Below are 27001 nucleotides of genomic sequence, written 5' to 3' on the forward strand. Positions count from 1 at the left end.
TTCACCTTGCAACCTCCTCCTAAAGCCTTCGCTGTTCCTTCTCTGTGACCAGTTATCATGTGCAAGTCAGCAGTACAGCATGATGCGCTTTTCAATTTACATTCATTGTGACCATGGGGCACCCATGGTCTCTGGTTGGCACCTTCCCACAACACCAATGGTGAGATCAGTAAGTCACTGTGTGAGATAACAAACTCCTACTAACTACTCTGTTACGCTTCACTGGTGCTGCTAATATGCTGTCTGCAAGATCTGTGTTTTAAATTGAGCAGATTCAGACACTATTATGTATTAAAAAAAATACTATTTAATAAAGAAATTTTATTTATAGCATTTGTTGAGACATTTATATTCACCATTTATTATCCTTGCCTTTCAAAAGTGTAGTGAACTGTAACCTTTAACAGTTGGGAGTAAGATTGCACTTTCCCTGCGGGCACAATCATTTCTCTGCAACTTCCTGAAAATATGCCAGTTCTTAGAAGTAGATGTCTTAATTTAGAACTGAATATTGAGAGTATAACCTACTGTATTTCTTAACAATAGTTTGGGGCTGTATGGGGAGGCTAAATTGGCCCCAACTTTCCAGGATTAGGGAATAATAAACCTACTCCTGTCCCACTACTGCAATCTCCAGTGACAATGCACATATGGCAGCGAGGTCAGATGAGGCCACGCTTGGATTTGAAGCCCTCGTCTGTCGAATAGCCTGCCAACACTCTGCCAAGGTTCACACAAGAACGATGGCCTCTTGGGTATTCTACTGGTGGGAAACTCACCTGTGGAGACAGACACCAGCATAAGGAGCAGAGGTATATGGCAGTGGGGAAAAAATTAGAAAAAATAACGACTCTAAAAAATGTTTACAATGCAATTGCAGAATTTCCAAAATACCCAATATTCTGAGGAATACATTCTTCTGATGTTTTAGAAACGTGATTACTTTTTTTATTGAGAATTTGATTAAGAAATACCACAAATTAGGTGCCAATTTCACATTATACATTTATTATATCAAGAACAGCACAAATGGAAGATTACCTATCATTTGAGCCCTCTTCATTCTTCCAATACAATATCACCCACACACCAGAACCTCCCACCCATCTGCTCAGGACTTGCAAATGCTATCATAGGACTATGACCCATAATTGGTCAAAAGAAACTGAATTCAAAGTATGCTGCAGCTTATATACATACCATGTTGTGGAAACCAAGCAAGTTGTCAAAATATTTCTAAATCTTTCTGCTTAGGCATTTTCAGTTCAAAACAGTTCAAAACATTTACAACGTATTTCAGCAAAGCACTTTGTACTCCGTTTTCTTCCTGCTAACACCTTCTAGTTTGTTTCAAACAGTTTGTTAAATGCTGTACCGATCTCTGCAACCATGTCTGATGTGGTCATAGAACGTCCATACTTCTGAAAAGCCTGGTTGTTGCACTGTCTAGTCAGGACACACGCTCCGAATGCAGCGACAAGAGAAGGGTTCAGGCTGAGGAAAGGTAAGAGAGGGCAAATTTTACTAAGGGCCATCTCAGTGAAAGCTGGAGGTAAAGAAACAAAGTGCATCTAAGCACAAACAGAAATGATGCACACTATAAAACTATTTTGGTTTGCTTAAAATTGTAATTCATTTGATCTAAAATTCACGCTCCAGCCTGGTGATGTACAGTCAGACATGTACATGTGCTGCAGGTAAAAACCTTTCATTGCATTTTGAGGCAAAATACAGTGATTTTTTTATTGTTTAAATTGGAAGTTAAAAAAATCAACCCTGAAGTAGACACCATTAGCTAACCTTATATAGTGACTCTGCTGCTAGAAACAGAATTGTCACAGTATAATTTAAAACTCTAAGATTCTTTGCTAGTATGGTTGGATAGTCCAGCCATAAAGCTTCTCAGGTGTAACCTCCCATTAACTCCAGGCAACCAAGCTGAGATGAGCAAATATATTTCGGGAGAAAAGAAAGCCAAAGCTGTGAATTCAATGAAAGATTCTAAGTTAAGTGCAGCACTTGGAGTGCCTGACTTCGAGCTTTCTGAACGGCACAAAGAGAATTCCATCTCTGCCACAGAAAGAGGTATCAGAGACTAAAGTTACAGTAAAGCACAATTACTAAGTAATGAAACCAGGCTTTCACAATTTAAAAACTTGTTGGAGAGTTGCCCACTCTTACCCATTTGTTTTTTCCTTCCCAGCAATGAATGCCCAGTTTGCCAGGACCCCCAGGGACCCTGAAAGCAGGTCACCTTGTCCCCCACACCTGCGGCTGCTCCCCTCATGGCTGCATTCAAGCACTGAATAGAGAAATATGATATTGTTTGGTTAGTCTTGATCTGCTGTTTTATTTACAAAATTGTTATCCTCTGACTCGTTAATTTCAATATAATTCAGAAATTTTGATTTCACTTAAGTCATTTGCCAAGAACTCATACAACTTTAAACAACATTATTTTAAATTACCATTGAGATTTTCTTGCTTACTGCCAGGAAACTGCACATCTTTAAATGTTAATTTGACACTGAAAATTGTTTGTTGAGTATCAACAAAAAGGGAACAATTATACACTACTGATTTTTTATTTTGGAATAATAATAATCCTTGCACAAACAGGCATTGTGGAGTCCTGTAGCTCAGTGGTTAGAGCACTCGCTTTGCAAGCGAGACACCTGGATTCAATTCCAGGCAGGGCGAAACCTTGTGCAAGTTTCCTTACTCCACACGCCTAATAATAATCCCTCCAAAAAACAATAATAAATTGGTCATTTTTAATCTACGACTGTTTGTGGGACATTGCTGTGCGCAATTGGCTGCCACGTTTGCCTACAAATATAGTCAATTCACTTTACAGTATATTCTGTGAAGCGCTTTGGGACGTCCTCCTGACGTGAAAAGTGCTATATCAAATGCAAGGATTATTATTATTATTATTGATGTGAATGACCAATTGTTTGTTTGGACACTGGAAGAAACTCCCTGCTCTTTTTGGATAGAGCTATGGGAACGTCAATGTCCACCTAAACAAGCAGATAGCATCATGGTTTAACATCTCCTTCGAAGGACAGAATGACCTGGATTTTATCAGTTATTGAAATAAGCCAAACAAATTAAAGTTTCATCAGATTTAATAGAGCCAAAGACAAAATTATTGAAATCACCTAAATAGTTACAAATTACAGAAAAGCAATGTCCCTTTTGTCCATGTACATATATTTGAGCAAATGTAATACTTAACCTGCTGTTGTAAATACATTTCTGATTGGAACTAAGTGCACTGGCCATTTAGTGATCTATGCAGAGCATTCAGATTCAATGCTTAACACCAGCAGTAAGGTAAGCCATACAATTGGGAAGTTAGCGATCAATTGTCTGCCATGTGCTCCACATGCAAATAGGAATAGTTTTGTAGGAATCACTTGCCAATTGCACACAGTAGTGTCCCACAAACAGTTGTGGATTGAGTGAACACATTTTTTTTAAAAAAAGGATTATTACCCCCTGGAAAAGCAATCCACCGATCAACTGACAACCGGATTCCCACTTGCTGCTAGGTAAACAGTGGCATGTGGAGTAAAGAAACTTGCCTAAGGTTTTCCCCACCCAGGAATCGAACCCCTGGTCCTCTCAATTGTGAGAGCTTTAGTACACTTGCGAGTGCTCTAACCACTACGCCACGGGACATAACACAACTCATAACTTTAAGTAGCTCCGAGCACGAGAAAGGTTACCAAGGTATAGACTCTGTGGCACATTTGTATGTTGCCGTTGAGTGACTTTCAAAGAATGAGCAAGATCATGCTGGTAACATGTTACTTATTCACCGATACATACAAACAGGAGGTTATTAAAGGAGGTTATTAAAATATAAATTATTATAAATAGTAATATATATTACTCATGTAAAGCACAAAAAGTGTCTGATGGCTTATAATTTCAGGTTAGTGTGGAGCACAAGTGTACTAAAGTACTTGTCAAAATGAGCTATCAAGTCAAGGCAACAATGAAAATTTCAACAATTTTATTTATATAGTCCCTTTCACATCAGAATGCCTATGGTAATAAGTTTATGATACAAGATATAAACTGCTGCAGATTGTTGCCTCAGGAGAAATCCTCGGCACGTTAGCTTAAAGCGATCAATGGTGAAGAAAGTCAACACTAACACTCCCTGGTGGATGCTATCTGTCAGGAAGCAAAACAAGGACTTACACAGCTCACTACCCAGTTTAATACAGCTGCTGTGCGATTATAGCTTTTCCTATAATATGCTGCCATGAGAAAGAATTGTGTTGGTTTGTAGAAAAAATGTTTTTATCCAATCTACACAATAAGTTAGCATAAGAAGTGGGATTGGGCAGCTGGGGTGGTAGAAAAACAGGAGCCCAGAGCTTGGGGGGATTTGAACATGAGGACTTGAATGCGAAGACAAGGATCTTGGAATTCAACTCACGAGGGGATGGAGAGCCAGTGGAGCCGAGTGAGAATTGGGGTGATAGGCTCACAAAACTTGGTGCAATAGAGCTGCAGATTCTGGATGATAGTTTGCATTGTAGAGAGGAACTGAGGAATCTGGCAAGAAACCCCATTCTCTTTGTGAATGGTGCCATGAGATGTTTAATATGCACCTGAACAGACTGACAGGATCTCAGTATAATGCCTTATCTAAAAGACAGGAACCCTACTAGCAATGCATTGGATCAACAGCAGAGAGCATATGAGTTCAAAGTAACACTGTGGGGCTTAAACCCACAAGCTTCTGAATCCGATTTAAGAATAATACCAACTGACCCACCCATACTGCAAGCTGAGTGGACAAATATAGCAGACTCGTCTTGTCATAAATGATTTATTATATTCTTCTTCCAGATGAGTCAGCATTTTATAAGAAGCACAAAACTTGACTTGTCTGGACAAAAATGGTACACTTTGTATTGTTAATTGTGCATTCATGTCCTCCAAGCTACTTGGGACTATGCGAACAGACTGGCAATGTGATACTTGGAAGCCGACCACATATGCAGCTTCTCAGGAGACATTTAATAATAATAATCCTTGCATTTGATATAGCGCTTTTCACGTCGGGAGGAAGTCCCAACGCGCTTCACAGAACACAATGTAAAGTGAATTGACTGTATATTTGTGGGCGAACGCGGCAGCCAATTGCGCACAGCAATGTCCCACAAATAGTCGTAGATTGAAAATGACCAATTTATTATTGTTTTGTTTTGGAGGGATTATTATTAGGCGTGTGGAGTAAGGAAACTTGCCCAAGGTTTCGCCCTGCTTGGGATTAAACTCAGGTCTCTCACTTGCAAAGCGAGTGCTCTAACCACTGAGCTACAGGACTCCACAAGTGAATTGACTGTATATTTGTGGGCGAAACGCGGCAGCAAATTGCAGACAGCAGTGTCCCACAAACAGTCGTGGATTGAAGTGACCAATTGTATTATTGTTTTTCTTCTTGAGGGATTATTATCAGGCGTGTGGATAAAGGAACCTTGCCCAGGGTTTTGTCCTACCGGGAATCAAACCCAGGTCTCTCTTGTTTGCGAGGTGAGTGCTCCAGCCACTGAGCTACAGGACTCCAATACTGATCAGTTTACACTGCTGGAAGTGATGAGAAGTGAGAAGCCTGATTGATATTTCCTGCTGATACTATGCATAGGTCAGGAGCGAAGGAGAGCGTTGTATAAGCAAGCCCTTGCCCAGAACTCTTCTCATGCTTAATGCTATTTACCAATGTTATTAAATAGACAATGGAAGCTTTTGACTGGTCAATTAATATTAACTTGGTACAGAACAATCGTCATTCTGGTGAAATTACCCCTTCAGAATTTGGGCTTCACCATTGAGCAGATAAAAGATGATTTATTCTGAGATTTTTCAGAATTGAAGTGAACAGAGTAGTTTAAACTGGTAATTATATTTATAATGGGTACTTAGTTATTTTAGGTAGAGGGGAGAAAGAACTGTTTTGTGTTGCCTGGGTTTTATTATATAACAACACTGATAAAGGTGTAGAGAAATGCTGTCCATCTACCTGAGTGACAGTGGAGAGGCACAAAAGAAACACTTTGCTTTGCATGTGAAATATGTTTTGGTCTGTATTATATTAGAGACCTAAAAAACAATATATTGCCTGCACAGAAATGCTGATAAGAAAGTAGTGCCAGCACATGCCCTGGAAATGTGGAGTGACTACTCTATGCCAAAATCTAGGCATCATTCACTCAAAGTTTTGGGATTTTTGCATTTGATTTTTTTAATTACATTCAATTCAGATTGAAATTTGGATTAAAATGGTCTTAAGTTTAAAAAAAACACTCTCCCAGACCAAATGTTTTCTGAAAAAGTTGAAAAAGTCTTCAAATAATACTAAGAAATTATTCTCAATACTTCAACTGATTTGTGCCCATCATTGGCATATCCAAAAAATCTACCTTTACCCTAGACTGGTGAGCTAAGAATTCATTGAAATGAGGAACTGGTTATATCTTTGAAAGGAAGCCAGAAGTCAACTTTTTTTTTAAAAAAAAGTTGTTTATTATTTTATTGACTATTCCTGGAACAAACAACATCTTAAATGCAACAATCTATTCATTTTTCAACCCAACATTTCTTCAATTCTCCACAACGAAGCATGACTTATAGGGTGACAAAAGTCATTAATTTGCATGATCATGTTCAGGATTATAAAGTCTCCAACCGTTTTGCTTCTGGTGCATAAACGCTTAACAGAGCAAACCAAATTATATCCTGCAAAATGCACTGAGTTACACAGACAGCTGATTCTATGATGATGATTAAATTAGCAATGTTTACCTGTGTCTCCATCTGAAATAAGATCTCTCTGTCCCTTCTGGACAATAGTCAGATTTCCCATCGCTCGACTGAGTTTAAGTAGCGTATCATGATGATCAGCGACATCCACAGAACTCTTGAGCTAAAATGTAGAAAATCCATATATGACCACTTGTCATCAGGATATCTCTTATAAATTAGGTCTGGAAAAGATCTCATCTCAATTTATTTTCGCTGAAGGTTCAGTGACCAGCGCTGCCAAGCCAGTTCATGAAGGCAGCGTCCAGGCAGTGTACTGCAATCCATACACCTGCCAGTACAGATCTATTATTGTCATGGCAACTGTATAGTATGGTGTCACCGATAAGCTTCATTAAACCGTCAGCAAGAAATTACAAGCAGAAAGCTATTAACAATGATTCTACGTGGATTAAAGTGCACCTGGATTTATTCCTTCGAGCTTACCACTGCTTTGTGAAGCCGGCCAAATTCCACGACATTTGGAGTCAGAATTGCTTTGCTGTAGCCCTGAATAATAGACGGCTCTTGGGCAATGAGCCATAATCCGTCCTGGAAAAGAAAATAACCTAAAATGAAATCTTTGTGATTAGTCTGGAAGAAGCTAACTAGATCTTCATTCCCCATAAAGTCTTGTGGAAAACCTACAAAGTTTGCAACAATAAACTTTTGTATCCATGCATTTGGCACCTCTTGTCTTGATTTTTCCAATGCCCTCCTCACCAGTCTCCCCAGCTCCAACACAATCCAATTAATTCAAAACTCCAGGGCTCCTACCCTCACCTATTCTCATGAATTTGAAGATAAATACAATCAATAATCACTTAAAAGTCACACCACTTTATAGGATTGGATGTGAAAGCCTTTGAGATGTCTCAATGACATGATAAGGTGCTATATCAAATGCATGGAGTATTATTATTTTATCATAATAATAATCAGGCCTTCATTATTTTATTTAGTACTGAAGAACTTGCATTTTATAGTGCCTTACCATGATCAAATGTCTCAAAGCATTTTACAGTAATTACTGTCAATTTATTCCTGTCTTTGTAGCATGTGAAGGCAAATCCCTTCACACTCTAGCACCTATCTATTGCTCTGATCATCTCATATCCTGCTTGTCTGCCCTCCCTCTCTGCTCAATAACACAGGCCTCCCAGCCCCTCCACACTCCCATTGATGGCCAAACTTTTGGATACTATACCCCTAACCTCTGGAACTCCCTGCCTCCATCCCTCCAGCTCACCCCCCACTTTGTCTATCTTTAAATCCCACCTTAAAACCTATCTCATCAACCATGCTTATGGTCATCTCCCCCTCACCCCTTGCTCAGCATTAAATCCCGTCACTGTGAAGCGCTCCACACAAGTGCACGTTTGGTTGTTTATGAACCTATCAGCTTACCCATTCCCTTCGTTCAGCAGACTCTGGCCTGCTCCGTGTCTCCCGCCCAACCCACCCTACAATCGGCAGTCGTGCCTTCAGCCTCTCTGGCCCCACCCATTGGAACTCCATCTCACAATCCCTTCGCCTTGCTCCCTCACTTGCCTCCTTCAAGACACGACTCAAGACCCTCCTCCAGCTGCCCTCCTAACCCCTCTCTGCCCTCCCTCATCCCAACCTTGCCCCCCATGCTTGGGTCCTGATCCTGGACTGGTCAGTGCCTTGGGACGTCCTCCTGAAGTGAAAGCTGCTTTACAAATGTAATTTTGTTGTTGTTTAACCCAGTATTTCACTATTACTTACCGCATCAATCACGATAGGCAATCTCTTGAGCTTGGACTTTTCAATAATACCCTGAAACAAAATACAATATTTACTACCTTTACTGCTGCACCAAAATGTAATCAGAGAACATAACTTTCCCAGCAGAGTCTCTTGATGTGTTTGGACAATCATATTCCATCTGAATTTTTATTAGAACTCCCATATAGTTAAAAGCTTAAAAACTCATTATCTCTTTGTGCATCTTGCTTTACAAATCTGTGGTTTAACTCTGCAGATGATTCACTTAGTAAAGGCACATCCTTATGTGAAACTGAGGCACATTAACCCTGAAATTACTAGATGCTATCACTGTTACATTACAAATTTGCAATACAAATATGGCGGCTTTCACATTGGGAGGATGGCCGAAAGCGCTCAACACCGCTGGCTAGGCACCCAAACTGGGTGGGGGGGGAAATGACCGAAAGAAAGCAGCCAATGAGGTGGACCTTGAACGAGGTGAGGGAGAGAGTGAGTCAGAGGGACAGGGGATAGGACAGGGGACATGACGCAGGCTGAACAAAAGGAGCAGCTGGGTCTGAATTGGTGCTAAATTATTAGGTCTCAGTCAAAACAGTAGGTTTGCCACAATTAGTTTCAGTGCCCTTGTCTGTGGGGGGTAAATAACAGGGTTTCTGTTCTTCTCCAATATCCAGGATCCCAGCTGGAAACTGGTACATTGATGTTGAGTGATAGGATCAGGCTCAATTTTTATTTCCTCAGTCATACAGCCTGATATTCTCTATCTAGGGGCACACATGACAAATAATTACTTGGACAAAACTCAAAATACTGCAGATGCTGAAAATCTGAAACAAAAACAGAAGTCGCTGGGAATACTCAGCAGATCAGGCAGCGTCTGTGGAGAAAGGAAAGTGAGTTAATGTTTCGGGTCCATGACCCTTCGTCAAAACTAGGGCATGTTGGGAGAGAGAGGCTTTTAAGGGCTAACAGAGAGGGGAGAGGCAGGACAAGGAGGACAAAAGAGACGATGGGGCAGAGGACAGGAGATGATGGGTTAAATGATGCAAAACAAAAGGGGGGAAAATTGCAACAAAATAGGCACACCAGAAAGTGAGCTGTTATGGTCTGAAATTATTGAAATCCATATTGAGGCCAGAGGGCTGTAAGGTCCCTAGCAGACAGATGAGGTGCTATTCCTCGAGCTTGCACTGTGGTTCATTGGAACAGCGTAGGAGACCATGGATGGAAAGGTTAAGAGCATGAGTGGGATGGAGAGCTGAAGTGGCAAGAAACTGTAAGCTCAGGGTTGAGCTCGGGGACAGACAGGAGAAAATTACAGGAACAGCAGTAAATATCTGGTAATTTTCCCAGGAGAAACTTTACAGATAATTTTTAAACACTAACTTAAGAGCTTGATTACATCTCACCTTTGCATTCTGGAGTAAGCTATCATCGCGTCCTAAACCTGGGCCAACTACTATTGTTTGAAGAGCAGGTAACCACTTTTCCACTTCCTCAACAGCATTAGGACTGTCTCTGCAAAGACAAACGGTAAATAACCAGAAAGCAAACATTGCTTGAATCAAAATACAATCAATATACTCTACATGGCAACTAGTGTCGGATATTAAATAATTTACAACTATAACAAATTGCATTTATATAGCATCTTCCACTTTGGGAGGACGTCTCAAGGCAGTGATTTAATTATTTACAGATTAAATGATTTGTACTTTCACCTCTGAATATCATTTTTATTCTAAACTTATAGGATATGAAAAGATCTGTGTTAAAGGTGGTAAGTTTGGAAGCTGGTCTTCACCAATCTCCCTGATTGAGGGCTTGAAGCCACTGTTCACACACAGTGGCTCTTGTCTTGATACAGAGACAGCATTATAAAAATGAAGCACACTCTAAAATGAATAATAATTATCCTTGCATTTGATGTAGCGCTTTTCAAATCAGGAGGATGTCCCACAGCGCTTCACAGGATACACTACAAAGTTGAGTTGATCCTCTTAAAATAATAAATAATTATCCAGTACATTGAAGGTTAGCTAATCCACTACAAACTCTTTACCTGTGCAATCTATGCACAGAACCTACAACTCAGGTTAAAAAAAATCTTTCAAATTACAGTGGAATCTGTGGGGTTTTTTTTCTTTTGACCATCAGAATTGTGAAACATCAGAGAAGCTTTTCAACATTCACCCTTTCATCCATTCTTCTGCAACACTGACTACAAGAGCACCACAGTGCCACTTGGCAGCATTGGAATCAATATGTACATTAAAATAATGTGTTTTTGTTATACCCATTTACAGCCACCTGATAGCAGTGATCAGAAATACAATACATTGTAGTAGATCTACAAAGCGGCACAAGGTGGTTGGACAAAGATAAAGGATTTTAATGTAGAAATGAATTACTGTGGAAAAATTCCAATACAGTGAGGAAAGCAGATTACATAGGAACAGGAGGAGGCCATTCAGCCCTTCAAGCCTGTTCCGCCACTTAATTAGATCATTGCTGATCTGTAACTCAACTAATCGTTTCAATTCCAATTTCCCGCTTTCTCCCCATATTCCTTAATACCCTGACCTACCAAAAATCTATCAATTAATGTAGATTAATATAACACAAAAAGCAGAAGGAATAATAATAATCCTTGAATTTGATATAGAGCTTTTCACATCTTCCAGACATCTCAAAGTGCTTCACAGAATATACTGTAAAGTGAATTGACTGCATTTTTATGTGCGAAATGCGGCAGCCAATTGCGCACAGCAGTGTCCCATAAACAGTCGTGGATTGAAGGGACCAAATTATTATTGTTTTTTTTTGAGGGATTATAATCAGGGGTATGGAGTAAGGAAACTTGCCCAAGGTTTTGCCCTGCCGGGAATCAAACCCAGGTCTCTTGTTTGTGAGGTGAGTGCTCTAACCACTGATCTACAGGACTCCACAATAATATATCTTCAATGCAAAGAAAAAACAAGTGTGAAACATGTAATTTTTGTTTAATATAATATTCTGGCTATTCAGGGAAAAAACATAATAATAAAAACACTTGCTACAGACATTTCCATCTCGTTAGCCTTTTTTTGGTAGTTTTCAACAATAACAACTTGCCTTTCACACAGGATAATGCTTCGAAGCATGTGTCCTTGTTTTGATCAAATTACAGCATATTACATGAAGTTAGTCTGCCTCTTTGTATAGAAAAGGTATCTTAGAATTTTTGAATGCACTGAAAGATAATGAAACTGAACTTACAGCACTGGGTGGACAATGAGTTCTGGGCTGTATGATTTAATAACTGGAGCTGCCTCTTTCGTACAAAAANCATGGGACAAATCGGCACCCTAAAAATATTAAGAAATATATACGTTTAAGAAATAAACACGATAACTACACATGCATGCAGCTTTTTCATACCAATAGGCATTCTTAGGATCCCATAATCTAATAGTTACAAAATAAGTCCAAAATATTGGAAAACACTTTCTGAGCAGGGAGGTATTTCAAATAAAGATGTTTTGATTTCTTGGAACGAGTTGTGATTATCAGTCATGAGGATGTGAGCTTCAAAGGGGCAAAAAGATCCAACAGAAAGTCAAGCTGGCTGTCCTCACTGCTGGGAGAGATCATGCAATCCATAACTGGCCTCTGCCTTCATGGGGGCTGTTTCTGTTTCTAGTGACTATTGTAATGTGTAATGTGACCCCCATCCCTCTTACTACTCTCCTCCCTGTCTATCATTCTCTCTCTCTAACCTTCTCTCTCTTTCTCTGGAATGTCAATTCTGTCTATCTCTTTCTCTAACCTGACATTGTACAAAAGTATCAACATTGGAGTTGCACAACTGGCAAAAAAACGAAATAAAAAAAATTCAGTTGTGTGCATTCACGCAAGATTGTTCAACTCTGTAGCAATGGAGGGAAGTGAGATTTCACTACCACAGCTAACAGAAACAGGCTTTGGCTCCTGTGACACACTGCCATCAGTTGGTTTAGTCTCATGGCTGGAGATAGTGATGGTATGGAGTACAAGAGACAAAACATTGACAAGATAAAATTAAATTTTATTTATAGTTTAGTGCGTTTGAGTTACTTTCCAATGTTTTCCCTGTTGTCATAATAATAATCCTTCCATTTGATATAGCGCTTTTCACGTCCTCTAAACGTCTCAAAGCGCTTCACAGAATATACTGTAAAGTGAATTGACTGTATATTTGTGGGCGAACGTGGCAGCCAATTGCGCACAGCAGTGTCCCACAAACAGTCATGGATTGAAAATGACCAATTTATTATTGTTTTTGGGTTTTGGAGGGATTATTATTAGGCTCTGTGTGGAGTAAGGAAACTTGCCCAAGGTTTCGCCCTCTGCCTGGAATTGAACTCAGGTCTCTCACTTGCAAAGCGAGTGCTCTAACCACTGAGCTACAGCCTCTTCTAGTTCTCATCTTCTCATGTTGGTGCAAGGCTACATGGGTGCAGGTTGCCATGTGTACGTGGCCCAAGTGGGCACTGTTTATGTGTGAACATTGGCGTTGGTCCACACACTCGACTGGAGAGGGTGTCGCAGCCGAGCCTGACCTCTCCTCTGACTGAGAGAGACACACATTACCAGTAGAGGGCGATGCGAAGGGTCAGGAGCAGGATCTCTGCTGTGTTCCTGGGAACAAATTTAGTCTCCCATTGCAGTCCTGGCTGAGACCAGCAAACTCAGCACAGACAAGGATTCTAACCAGCAACTCCTTGTTCATACATTGCAGCTTCATTTACTATATCATTAGAGTTGCCACCAAGTGCATATTTTAAGCATTTTCTAGTTTGGGATGAGATTGAATTGCTGAATGTGTGTTATACTTTGCTATGGTGCAAACATATACAGCTAACTTATTTTATCAGCATTCAAATAATCTATTGAATGAATAAACTCATATTTCTCACCAAAATACTGTATCATAATGATAAAAGAATAGTAAGTTGCATCCGTATAGCATATTTTGCATTAAAAAAACATTGTAAAGTGTTTTATAATAAGAGTGAATTTTGTTATTAAAGCAAATACAGCAAGCAGGTAATCTGCACAAGCAATGAGATGAATAGACAATTAATTTGAATTTGGATTAGGATAAAAAATTAGGATTAGGAGAGGAATATAAACCAGGATAATTTGGAGAAAGACTGTGTTTCTTTGAAATATTAACAATAACAAACTAGTAATTAACTTTTGGGGATTCAACTGTACTAGATTGGTTGGTGGGGACAAAAAACAGTTGTATAAGTTACTGCAAAGAACATACAGCACAGAAACAAAACAAGCCACTCGGCCCAATTAGTCTGTGCCAGTATCTATAATCTAGAGGAGTTTCCATGTATTCCTTACTCCCTTCCACGTGAAGATCTATTTAGTATGTACAGGGAACCAGAAATTATATGATGAACAGAAAGTTACAACCAGAAAGTTATCAGAGTTGTTTAGTTTCTTCCACTAAACAGCTGAATATAAACAGCACATTTATTTTGCAGATGTATCTAAAATTTAAAGCTCTGTCACATTCTCAATAAACAATGTGTAGAACACTCTTTTATTTTTGGTCTCCAGCTACACAATCCAACAGTCACACCAAACACCCTCTACTCAGTTCTTCCTGCTTTCTCTCCCTTCTGATCTCCTTCCATTGGTCCTAGTCAATTGGTAGTTATTTATTAATTAGTATCCAACAAGCTCCAAGTCGCAAAGAAATGTTTCTAAACAAATGTAACGACATATAGGATAGAAAACACTTTGCACCAAAATACAAAAGGCATTAAAAAATGATGAGTCCTATGTCACTATTGATGTATTCCAAAATGATACTGCAGATAAGAAGAGTTTTAAAAAAACTGTTTGGAGAGGTTTCTATGTCTATAACTGTATCTTTATATGTCCATAAACAGTGCCTCTTCAACTATGAACACAGGCAGGTACATACATACCAGTTTTAGTGCTGATATCGCAGAAAAGTATGGTGCTCCTGTATATCTGTAAAAGCAAAATAATGGTCACAGGTAGAAATAATGTTGAACATCTTGCGGTCAATATCATTATTTCTCTCGTTCCTCCAACATTATTCCCTATTGATAAAATATAGCAAAAGGAAAACAAAGTACTTCACACACTAGGAGGCAATGCTTTACTAAAGCCTAGTGACATGCGTATCTATCTGTTTACACGTCTGCAGTGATTTAATCCTCAACTGTCTTTCAGAGAAAATTACTTTTGATGCTTATCAGTAAAATGTGACAGAACACTTCAATCTATGATGTGCAGCCCAAGCTAAATCTAGAGATGTTCACACTCTTTTCCTGTCCAGTGAGAAAAAGGGAATGCTACAAAGCCACAGGTTTACCCCATCATTTATATAGTAAAACACAGCACGGTGAAACCGAGACTTGTAATAATAATAATCCTTGTATTTGATATAGCGCCTTGTCACGATTTTGAGACGTCTCAAAGCGCTTCACAGAATATACTGTAAAGTGAATTGACTGTATATTTGGTGGTTGAAACGCGGCAGCCAATTGTGCACAGCAGAGGTTAATGGTGGGGGGTGGGGGGAAGAGATTATTCCTGAATGCCATTTCTAGCCATTCCACACTTACTCAGTACATCCTCCAATAATTCCGATCTTTCCATCTTGACCCTTATGTTTTTCTTGTGTTAAAGGAGGAATGATGTTTCTGACCAGCTGAATGTTATTTTCCATACTCCTTGCAGGTCTGTGACTGTGAAATACAAAAGTTCTATACAGACCTGAAAAGCAGAAGAGCAAAACAAAACTTTTAGGCTAAAATACATACATTGAAGAAAATCATCCATTATTAATCTTTCCAATTGAATTCAGACTTAGAGAATTCTAATGCGTCATCAATGTTGTTCTAAGTTGCTTTTACAGCCTTAAAAGAAAACAATGACATGTATTGTACTTCCAAAACTAACCAGTTATCACGTGTGTTGCACACACAGTGCCCAACAACTTTGTGAAACTATATGAATTTCAATTCCAAAGATCTTAGGCACATGTCAATGATTCCAACAAATTACGGTATGCAATATTTTGTAACATTATTACTAATTCATTATTAAGCACTAGTCTGGCTTAGTTGGTTGCACTCTGAACTCTTGTATTAGAATTTTCTGTATTCGGCCTAAACCAGAATTTATAATGTAGCCTGACGACTCCAGTACAGTTGTTGGGTCAGGGTATTAAGGGATACGGGGCAAGGACGGGTATTTGGAGTTGAGGTACAGATCAGCCATGACCTGACAGAATGGCAGAACAGGCTTGAGGGGCTGAATGGCCTACTAGTGTTCGTATGCAGTGCTGGGAGTGCTGAACAGCATAGGACTACTTGCACTGTAACTCTCAATGAGCTTTATATAGATTCATTGTTGTTTGTGAAATACACAAAAAGTAATAGATTGACTGACATTTTATTGTCCTCGTTTCTTGCACTGTTTTTGGTTTGACCGATAAGCCGAACAGCATCAGATCTCTATTTTTGCGGATTTCACAGTCAGTGACTGTTTTTGCACATGTCACAGCCAAAGTTAGTAAACAAATATCTTAACCGTCCACAGAGAGCATAAAGGTATAAACGCAAACACAACTGGTGATGCTTAGCCATCCCGATCCCACAGTTCGGCTGGTTGTTATATAATAATAATAATAATAATAATCCTTGCATTTAATATTGTATCGTATCACGTTACTGAAAATCGCCAAAAGTGCTTCACTGGATCTGCTGTCAAGTCCAACTGCTGTGAAGTGCTTTGAGACGTCTATACCAAATGTAAGGATTATTCTTATTGTGTACTGTCCCCCCAGCCTTGTGCTCTCAGCCTGTCAGGGACCCGACAGCAACAGGCCATTGAGGTCGTGTGTGTGTGTGTGTGTGTGTGTGGGTGGGGGCTCACATGTCTGCAACTCAGACGGTGCCCTTTACATGTGACCGTGCGCTGGAGGGACGTGTGGGCCTCTCCTGGTCATTCCCTGCTCCGCACCGCAGCCCCGTGACGAGGGCTGTCGGCAGCAGATCCTCTCGCCATCTCCGGACGGCTCTGGTACCTTCTTCCCGCAGGCAGACGAACAAGCCGGCGGCAGAGAGCAGGACGATGCCCAGGCTGCCGGCCCCGCCGCAGACCATGCTGTGTGGGGCTGACCTTACCTGGCGCCTGGGCACAGGCTGCAGCCGCAGACCGCCGGCAGCCGAGCATCGGGGGGGAGGGGGGGGGGAGGCGGCGGCGCACGCGCGGCCCGGACCAGCTGTCACTCCCCGGGGGGTTCCGCCACGTCACAAACGGCAGCCCCCACCCCCTCCTCTTCACGCAGGCGCGCTCTCCCGCTTCTTGGGGCGCGGTCGGTTGGGCGGATTGACGCCCACGTTGGGCGGGTTTTGTTGCACTGCGCGTGTAAAAGCGGCGTTTTGGGCGGGTGCCTTTCCCCCCCCAAAAAAAACCCCATTCAAACCTGTACAACTTCTGTTTTTTTTAAACTTTGAAGACCTTTCCTTACACAGTTGCAAACGATCCAACCTGAACTGGCTACTCAGAGGAGGCGACGTATAATATTGGACTTCTTTTGGGTTCGTATGGGGTGGACTTTGGGCTACAAAATGTATTTTAATTTCTCCGCTCAAAACGACTCAAATTCCACCCGGTCCAATCTGCCTTCAAATTTCATTTTGAAGAATCAAGCAAACTTCTTAAATTTGGTCTGATTTCAGAAGCCGTATTGCCGCCGTCGCTGGGAACGCTCAACAGGTCAGGCAGCATCTATGGAGAAAGGAAAGTGAGTCAACGTTTCGGGTCCACGACCCTTCGTCAGAACTGGGGCGTGTTGGGAGGGAGAGGCTTTTAAGGGCTAACAGACACGGGGAGGCAGGGAAGGGGGACAAAGGAGAAGATGGGGTAGAGGACAGGGGATGATGGGTTAAAGAGGTTAATGAAGCAAAACAAAGGGAGGATTGCAATAAAGCAGGGGAATAGAGGTGGTAATAATGCAAAACAAATGGGGGGGGGGGGGGGTAGAACAGGCAGATCAGGGAGAGAAAAGGTGTGTCTGGGACCAAGATGATGTGGGAATGATCACAGCAGAGGGGGGGGGGGGGGGGGGGTAGGTGAGGTGATACAATGCAGCAACTAGTTTGTGTAGAGCAAAGTCCCATGAACAGCCATGGAGTGAGTGACCAATTTTATTTGGGGGACTTGTTGGCCAGGACATCAGAAGAAACTCACTTCACTTTTTGATATGGGATCTTCAAAGTCCACCTGAACAGAATCTCCCCCTCGTCCCCAGCACCGCATTTGAATGTTATCTTCAAGTATGTGATTCCAAGTTTGCATGTGGGGCTTGAGCCCACAACCATTGACCACTGGGCCAGGCTAACACACATACATCCTGATCCAAAAGTGGGAATTTCTGAAAGGGATTCCTTAAAAACGCAAACAAAAGAATAAACACAAGTAGAAATGGAAGCAGCTTCCCACTAATGTCCATCAATTATGAGTAGCTTTGTTGTATTACCAATTTCAGAATAATTTCAAGTTTCTAACCACTAAACTACAGGATTTTTATTTGTAGGCAACACAGATTTCAATGTCAACACAACAGAAATTTGAAAGCTAAGTTAATTAGTTGATGAATTCATAGTGTTCAGAACTAAATAGGATATCTTGGTTCCCCTCTCCTTGTTGTTTGCCTTTTTTTGTTTCCAGAAACAATCACTTTTGTTTTAAAGATGTACTGTACTCATATTTGAATAAGGAGTTAGATCTCTTAGGATTATGTCAAAGTTGTCACACTTATACAATAGGATCTAATAAAACAAATTTCTGAATGGGTTTACCTAGAAAAGGAATTTGAGCTATGCAAATAAGATTCTATCCAATAACCACACATGTGTAATGCAGACGCACAGGATTACGGAATTCCATTAAGAAATATTACATATTAGATTCCAATAAGTGAGGCAAGCTCATTGTGTTCTTAGTCATTTTAAGTATAGTTCCCCAAATTTTGTGATTTCAAAGTTGCTTAAGATTTCCCGTTGCAAAAGGTTTGTGTCAAATTTGACCAGCAGTTAAGTGTGCAGAAGGAAGCAGTTTTAATAATACAGTGAAGGTTACTTAATTCAGACGCTGGTTAACTTTGGATGCCATTTATTTTGGAGAAAATGCTCAGTCTCAATACATTGCTATTGTAATCCTTTTTAAAATATTCCGGTTTATTTGGACATAAATCTGGGAGATTCTGATAAAATGCCTCAGTGGTGGTCGCCGCTGTGTGGCGCCTTTTGGTAATGAACTTGCTTGCACATTCTGTGAAAATTAGCCCCTCTTTTCATGCGCCACCTATGAGGATTTGCTAAGCATGGCTGCACACAAAATCCACTTAATCCTTTCGCACAGCATGTCATAAAAAGAAGAAAGTCTCTCTAAGTCTCCCCAGAAGCTAGAAGTTTTAGACAAGTCAAGAAGGAGCTGCCTGGGACTCCTCTACAAGAACTAGCCAGATGTCTCAACGTCACAAAGTTGACGCTGGCTGACCTAGTTGTAACCTATATGGGGAAAAAGAATATTGTACAGTATTTATAAAGAGACAATCAGCCTATTTGTTGGTAAATGATTACTGAGCATTCTTTTAAGGTTTTTACATACACAGCAGAGAGAAGCATCTTCAATAATAGAATGGAAGTCACTTAATTTGGACACCAGTGTCTTGTAATTAGTGCTGTATAGGTCGCCCAAGGAAGACAACTGGGAGATATTTCATGTATTGACTTCGCATAATTTTGACCACCTGCTAATTCAGACAAAACACCCTGCCCCAACATGTCCGAATTAAGCGGCCTCTACTGTATTAATAATAATACTATTTGCATTTAATGCATTATAAGCGGTTGGAGTTGGGCTGTCAATAGGAACGACAATGGGAGGAAGGAAGTGGCACCATTGGTCCTCCGCCGAGCGAGAAATAGTAAGAGAACTTTGAGTAACCTCCAACACAACAACAACCACGGCAGCAGCACGGACAAAATGGCTGCCCCCGACGTTACCGGCTTAACAGGCTTCCACTGAATGTTATTAGCCCACAAAATAACAGTCAATCCACTTTACAGTATATTGTGTGAAACGCTTTGAGACATCTATGTAATGTGGTAAGGCGCTAAACCAAATGCAAGGATTCTTCTTATTGATATAGCACCTTATCACGGGTTGAGACGACTCAAAGCTCTTCACTTTACTTTGCTTGCTTCTTGTTGAATTTTGCTTACCAGTACAGTATGTGTTTTACTGGGGAGAACAGAGGAATTATGCTGTTTGCATTTCAACATAAAATTGCAAATAAACGTATTTTAAATTATTGGGTTTGTATTCAAGGTCAGAAATTCTCCCACACATATACAGCTGTGTTCAAACTATTTTAAAATCTACCTTTTCAAATTGTTCATTAAGCCTCCTTCCCAGACCTCCCTTCTGTCCACTTTACTTTGTGTTCCATGTAAAGCACTCTGAGACTTTCTCCTACATGAAAGGTGTTGTGTAAATATAAATTGTTGTCATTTATTATTTGCCAAATATTTACCCTCTGATATTATCAGTGTTACAAGTTCTATTCAAAGCAGATGTTATTACTGCTGATAAACTTAAAACAATGTATTTCATTTTTGTAACACATTGCAGAAGTTGGAAATACGTTACATGAATGTTTACTACCAGAAGTGCCAATGAAATAATATAATTATTTAATGTGTATTTCTGTAATATTGGAACAGACACCGTTGCAACTAATGTAGTATCCCAAAGTTCAAGCGCTCCGGGACGCTACACCATTTCACGCTACCCCGGGATGCTACCTGCATTTATATAAATGCAAGTTGTTGTAATAATCCTTCCCAGAGGGATTTTTTNCTTTACCCAGAGTGTAATTTCTAAACCAGAAAGAATAGTTGAGACCAGGATGTGATGTGAAAGTGGAAGCCAATTTGCGTACAGCAATGTCCTGCAAACAGCCATGAGGTGATTGATTAATTTTAAAATTAAGCAAATTGTTGGCCAGGACAACAGCTGAAACACCTTTCTCTTTCTGAATAGTGCTATGAGCTCTTTACTGTCCACCTTAATAGGTAGATGGGACAGAGGTTTAACATCTCATCCGAAGGTTGGCAGCTCAGACATTGCAATGCTCGCCCAACACTGCAGAGTGTCAGTCTAGACTAATGAGCTCAAAGTCCCCAAGCAGGCTTAAACCCACAACTTTTTGACCCAACGTGACTGTTTTACCAACTGAAGCAGGCTGACACAAATCAACATGTGATATAAATAAACACTAATAAACTGACATGCCTGACTAGCGACTGTAATAGGTCTGACTTGTAATGTACATCTAAGATATAAAATTCAGAATAATTGGTTTATTTAATGTGCGAGAAACATGATGGGTTCTGATCAGATTTTTTTTGCATTTTGCTGGAAAATTATTGTTCATGTCAAATGGATAGCAATGAATGTTCAAAGGTCCCTTTCGAATCACTTTGAAAGGTCAACACCTTTACTCTACCATTCAGTAATTGTTTTGAAAATAACACACATAAATCCATCAGATATAAATCATTACTCAAAAGTTGGCTGGCCTGAAAACTTTAAAGTGAGTCAGGAATGAGTTGTAGGCAGCAGAAGTGGGCTAGAGTTCACATCCTATTTGTCCCTCTGCGACCATGCTGCTGATACCATTTGTTACAGCTAAATACATTCATGACTTTGTCTTCCTCTTTTGGCATTTCCTAACAACAAAGAAAGTGACCTGCACATGCACCACTTTTTATCATTTATTAATGATTTCACTGGCGAAGGCAAGCCAAAACAAATCAAAATAAAAAAAGCTCATGACAGACTGATCTTATATGCTGACAACACCGTCACACAGGAGTGAATTTAGCAATACATTCAATAACAACATCAACTATAACAACTTGCATTTATACGGCACCTTTCATGCATCCCGGAGCACTTTAATGGCTTCAGGTTCCATCTCCTGCACATTGAATGTGAAAAAATGTTAAATTGATATCACTGTGATAGATATTTCCCTTTTTCAAAGAAAGGAATTTTTGATGCAAGGATTGAGTGAAGAGAGCTGGGAGGTTGTGGTTCTGTTTGACATTCATCGGTTTCCCAGCACAATACAGTTGTGAAGTGCTTTATCTAGTGCCATTGTATCATTGGTGCCATTTTCCCAAGATGTGCTTTTTTAACAGTTATAAAGATTAGTCATATGCATTATAATGTGATGTTAATATTATTACATATGAATCATTATTTACCTATAATATGTTTCTAGCCACTGCAGCCAAATATGTTTATTCTTCTCACTTATATATTTTCTTTTCCTCCTCCATACCCAATCTTTCAAATCTAGGTTATTGGTAGGCCTGACCCTACTATTATTTGTTAAAGTATTATTTTAAGAAGTTATAGTTTTCTATAGTGTATGCATATAAATGCTTTTCACTGACAGTACTTTCGTCTGTAGACACTGAAGTGTGTGTATAATACAATATACAATAATGCTCAGTAATGCTAGGGAACATTTTGTTCTGCACTAAAATATGAAATCTCATTAAAAGGACAGAACAAAAAGTGCTGTAATCTTGTTCTTTGATCTATTTGTTTTTCTTTTGTGGAGCGGAAACAGTTTCACCATTGTGATGTGTTTTATGAACCTATTTCCTCACAATGACCCTACAGAATAGTGTCATGCAATGAAGTTGCACCAGAAATTGTATTTGCTGAAGTCCTTGATATTTACTTGGCACAATGTAACACATAGCACAATCAAACAGAGAACAGACGAATGCCAGAGGCAAAAAAAAAGATCAACACCTGTGAGGTACATTAGATAGAATTCAGCAATGAGTATTGTTTAATGCTAAAACAATTAAATTGTTTTGTGGCTGCGGCAAACGGTTCACTTGGGTCATTGCAAACTCATTGCACTGATCAAGTTTAGTGAAAAGATCCCTCAACAAATCCCTTCATATCAAGAATTTGCCCGGAAAAGAGCAAAAGTTAATGTTTCAAAAACACCGAATGGATAAGAAAAAGTGTTGTAAACAGAAAGGGTTACAACACTGGATGTTAGTACTAAAACACTGAGCTAAACCATGTAAATATTTGCAGATAAGATCTGTTTTCTTTGTATTATGTCAGACTTGAAAGACACCAAGTTACTATCAGCTACAGCTACATCACTCAGATGGTTTATGTAAAAGCTATCAGGTTCTACACCTTTTTAAACTGACATCAAAGAACAGTCCCACTCATTTAAACTCCCAACAAAACCTCATGACACTATTGCAACTCCTTTCTCAATGCAGTCTCTGAGTAATTTCTGAGGCACAACAATAGAAGTTCCTTGTAGCTTGTCAGAATGATTATCTGACACCATAACTTTGCATAGCCCATGGGAGGGGAGGATGTGCCATAAATTATACCATCATGCCAAACAGGTTTAATCCAATAGAGTTTACATACTGTATTATCACTATCTAATTCTGTCCCCAAGCAGTTTGTCACATTAATAAGACAGAATACTACAATAATCTGCCTCCATGCTTCTAGTGGAAGGAGTCATACGCCTGCATATGAATCCTTCTGCTATTATTTTAAGCAAATCCATATTGTGAGACTGATACAGACTGAGCATCTTTGTTACCACAAAATCATAAGGTTTCAGATTAGATTTGAGAACAAACTTGTGGGAAAAAGAACAAAGTTTGTTTAAAAAGACTTTCTGACATACAATTATAATCATTTCAATAACATCTTATTGGGGTCTATGATGATCTGTTTACTAATTTTAAACCCATGATAATATTGAGGTGTCATTTGAATCTTTAAATAAAATTTACTGTCTATAAAGGGTTTTCAGACATAAAAATATAATGATTTTTGCATTTGATATGGCACCTTTTCACATCTTCAAGACGTCCTGAAGACATATTACATATGATTCACTTCCTTTGACAATCTTGGCCATTGTTCTTGACATACATGTATTACAGCATCTTGATCTTTTCCTCCTGCACTTTGGTAGAAATAGTCAAATACGGCTGATTCAAAAACCCTTTTCGCAAAAACTGACTGAACAGAAACTTTACCTACTTAAGGTCATGGGTTTAAATCCTGATCTGTACTGGTTAGCTGATCTCAGCTGGCAAAGCAGTTGGGGTGTTACAATTGATCTTATTGCTTCTGGATCTTTATCTACCAGCTTCATTGGTCCCTGGCCAGAGGAGTGACTAAATTAATCAACATGAATGCAACATTAAAATTTTACACTCATTGTTCAGATAAAGATGGAATATACACCAAAAACTGATTGGGTTACAGATTAAATTGAGTTAATATTTGTTTTGATGATTTTATTTTAAATGAATTGTTTAATTGACTGTTTTTATGTGGTTAAACATTAGATGATCCATTAAACTCAAGTCTCCGTGTTGTTATGGATATTTAGGTAATACAGTACCAGATTTAGAAACATTGGTTTCTCGAAGACACAGCAGGAGGCCATTTGAGCTATTGTCATTCATTGTGGATTTACGTGAGTTGCATATTCTTTATTATTATTAGTAGTAGTATTTTCAGATGAAATATTTGGGTAGATTGAAAGGATATATGAGAAACATGGAAACCTGAGTAGGCTGTAGCCTGTTCCACCATTCTATAAGATCATAGCTGATCTGTACCTAAAGTCCAATTACCAGTCCTTGCCCCATATCCCTTAATATTCTGACCTAACAAATATCTATCCACTTTGAATCTATTGTACTGGTGGAATGTCTGTCCTGATCAAATTAATTCTGCTATTTGGCACAATACAAACATGAGAAACATGCATAAAGCATCAATAAAGAACAGGCTACATCAACCAATAAAAGTGTAACCAAAATGTATTTTACTGAACTATTATCACGCTATGTCCTTTGAACTATCATTTTTCAACCCGTAAGATACAATCTGTCACATTTTACCCCAAATAATTTACGATTGTTTACCCTTGCACGTCACAGTGCTCATCCCCTGTGCAACATTGTGGAAATGACATCAGTAAGATATCACTAGTTTATTCTTTTTTCAAAGAGTCACAATGGAGCCATTTATATGATACAAATTTCTCCCCCTAATCTCTCCCATCCTCCCTCTTGAAGGCTTCTGACTCCTTTTGTTTCGTCTGTTGTAGCATTGTTGTTGATTATTCCCCAAAGGGCGATTCATCATGTTTGAGCTTGAAAATGATACCAGTAGATATTTTGTCACACCACTCTTTCCAGGAGAGAACTCTGGTCGATCTTTCTCTTCTGAACCCAGAAGCAATGAGATCAATTGTAAAGTCCCAACTGCTATGCCAGCTGAGATCAGCTAACACAGCACAGACCAGGATTTGAACCCACGACCTAAGGGTCTGAATTGCTCAATGTTGCATCCAGAGATGCTTTTACTGACTAATACTGGTTTAAATATTAATAGATCATAGGAATCATAGTAGGTTTACAGCACAAATGTGTCCACTTGTCCCATCATGTCAGCTTCTCCACTAAACCTAACCTCTGTAATTTTATTCTCCTACTCTTTCCCAGTATGCTTTAATAATTTTCTTCAGTCATTTGTACAATGACCTTTTGAATGCTGTGATGCATTCATATTCAACAGCCATTTGTGATAAAGCATTCCACACTCTAACAATGCTGAATGTAAAATAAATATAACCTCCCCTGGGAGGCTTGTGGAGGAAAAGAATCTGTCCAGATAGAGAAACAGCTCATTGAAAATAATCCATTACTACTTAGACCATATGTGTGATCTGGATAGAAAATACAACTTTAAAAGTTACTTTTTTAATGATTCTTTGTAGACTTCAATCCATTACATAATTGCCAATTGTAATGGATTTTACCATTCCCTGAGACCTTTTGTTTCAAGACCATAATAAGATTTAAAAGAGAATTGGATAAATATTTGAAGAGCAGCAATGTGAGAAAAAAAATGGCAATGAGCAACAAATTGGGATTGGAGTAGTTGAGCTCATGTGGAGAAATTATCAGCAACATATGCTTATTGGGTGGAATAGCTTCCTTTCAATGCTGCAATTTTTATGGATCTATGCCAATATTTCATAATAAATAATTCTATTTATTAAACTAGGTTTAACTTCCTTATTTTGTCTGAGTTTCAGATCTCAGGAACATGGCTGCAGTGAAAGAGATGAGAGAAGGAATAGGAATACATTGAACAGAAGGCACACAACAGAGCATATTAGCTACATTTCTTGGTGACTTAAGAGTTGTCACCTGTATTTTGGACAAGAAGAATTACAAAAGCAACAACAACAAAAAGGTGTAGAACCTCTTGCTACCTTCTGCCTTAGAGAAAAGTAAAATAAAATACTGTTATAGGTTTCAGCTTGACTCATTTGTTCGTACTCCTGTCTCTTGAGTCAAAACGCTGTTGGGTGTCAGATGCCACACATGTGGTCTTTGAGCTCATCAAATGGATTGCACTCCATTGTGGTGCTGGTGTACTGCAGATAATATTGACCATTCACTTCATGACTCTTTATGGGGCATTGCTCATCACAATTTATTATTACTGTCTTATCCAAAAAGAAGCTGTTAATAAACAATACAAATAGATAATTGATTAACATTTTTCAAGTAGATGAGTAACCAACAGACCCAATAAATGTATTACAGGATATTTGGTAATATTAATACCTTTTCTTCAGAAAAACAAGTTGTGATTGTAAAATTTGTCAAAATATAGGATAGCTCTCTGAAAAATATATCTGGGAATGTTTTCCATTTTGTAGAAGAATTTGTGAGTTACATGGGCAGCATGATTTCTAAATATTACCTGAACAGGCCCACAATTCCACCTAATCTTAGTCTGTAAGAACATTTTGTCTAAAAGTTTAAGGTGGCACAGAATGGTGGAAAATGTTTACATTAAGTATTGACTTTGAAGCTGGTTTTCCACAGTTCTTAAGCAGAATCCACTTCTAAATATGATTGAACTTAAGAATTTTACACAATTTTGTGAGATCCTAACTTCTAAGACAACATTTTCCTACTGGTTACGACTAGATGGAATTTCTATGGTTCAGAATTCAGATCACCAACTAAAGTTTGCTGAATACAGTAGAATCATTTCAAAAGCAATTTTTGGTATATCCTTTAATCATAAACTTTCAAAGTTTAATTATAAACTTGCTTACTAGGGTACTTTGACAAAAAGTTGGGCTTTTTTTTATAGTTCTTTGGTTCTGTTGATCATTTTTTCTTATCAGCTTAACAAGCCAGTTTTAACTGCGGTCAACTTCTTTTTTGAT

The 27001-nt window shown here is 39.1% G+C and overlaps 1 protein-coding gene and 1 long non-coding RNA gene across 3 annotated transcripts; one reads left to right on the forward strand and one right to left on the reverse strand.

Moving 5' to 3' along the window:
- Window positions 1-985: 985 nt before the first annotated feature.
- Window positions 986-16833, reverse strand: naxd (NAD(P)HX dehydratase). 2 transcript variants are annotated; one of them, XM_007891777.2, is made up of 10 exons: window positions 16779-16833; window positions 15213-15363; window positions 14547-14592; window positions 11836-11924; window positions 9987-10095; window positions 8575-8625; window positions 7273-7377; window positions 6829-6949; window positions 2182-2302; window positions 986-1494 (listed from the first exon to the last, which is right to left on the reverse strand). In XM_007891777.2, the coding sequence occupies exons 1-10, from the start codon at window positions 16825-16827 to the stop codon at window positions 1341-1343; spliced, it is 996 nt and encodes a 331-aa protein (XP_007889968.2). In that variant the 5' UTR covers window positions 16828-16833; the 3' UTR covers window positions 986-1340. The 2 variants fall into 2 exon arrangements, with proteins under 2 accessions (XP_007889968.2, XP_007889967.2); XM_007891776.2 differs by lacking the exon at window positions 16779-16833 and adding an exon at window positions 16679-16770.
- Window positions 16834-17374: 541 nt separating this feature from the next.
- Window positions 17375-25988, forward strand: LOC103177554. The gene is made up of 3 exons (XR_487742.2): window positions 17375-17401; window positions 24131-24217; window positions 25850-25988. It is a non-coding gene; the product is annotated as an uncharacterized LOC103177554 (long non-coding RNA).
- Window positions 25989-27001: the final 1013 nt, after the last annotated feature.

The sequence above is a fragment of the Callorhinchus milii genome, unplaced genomic scaffold (genome assembly GCF_018977255.1).
Source record: "Callorhinchus milii isolate IMCB2004 unplaced genomic scaffold, IMCB_Cmil_1.0 Scaffold4, whole genome shotgun sequence".
NCBI classification, from domain to species: Eukaryota; Metazoa; Chordata; class Chondrichthyes; order Chimaeriformes; family Callorhinchidae; genus Callorhinchus; species Callorhinchus milii.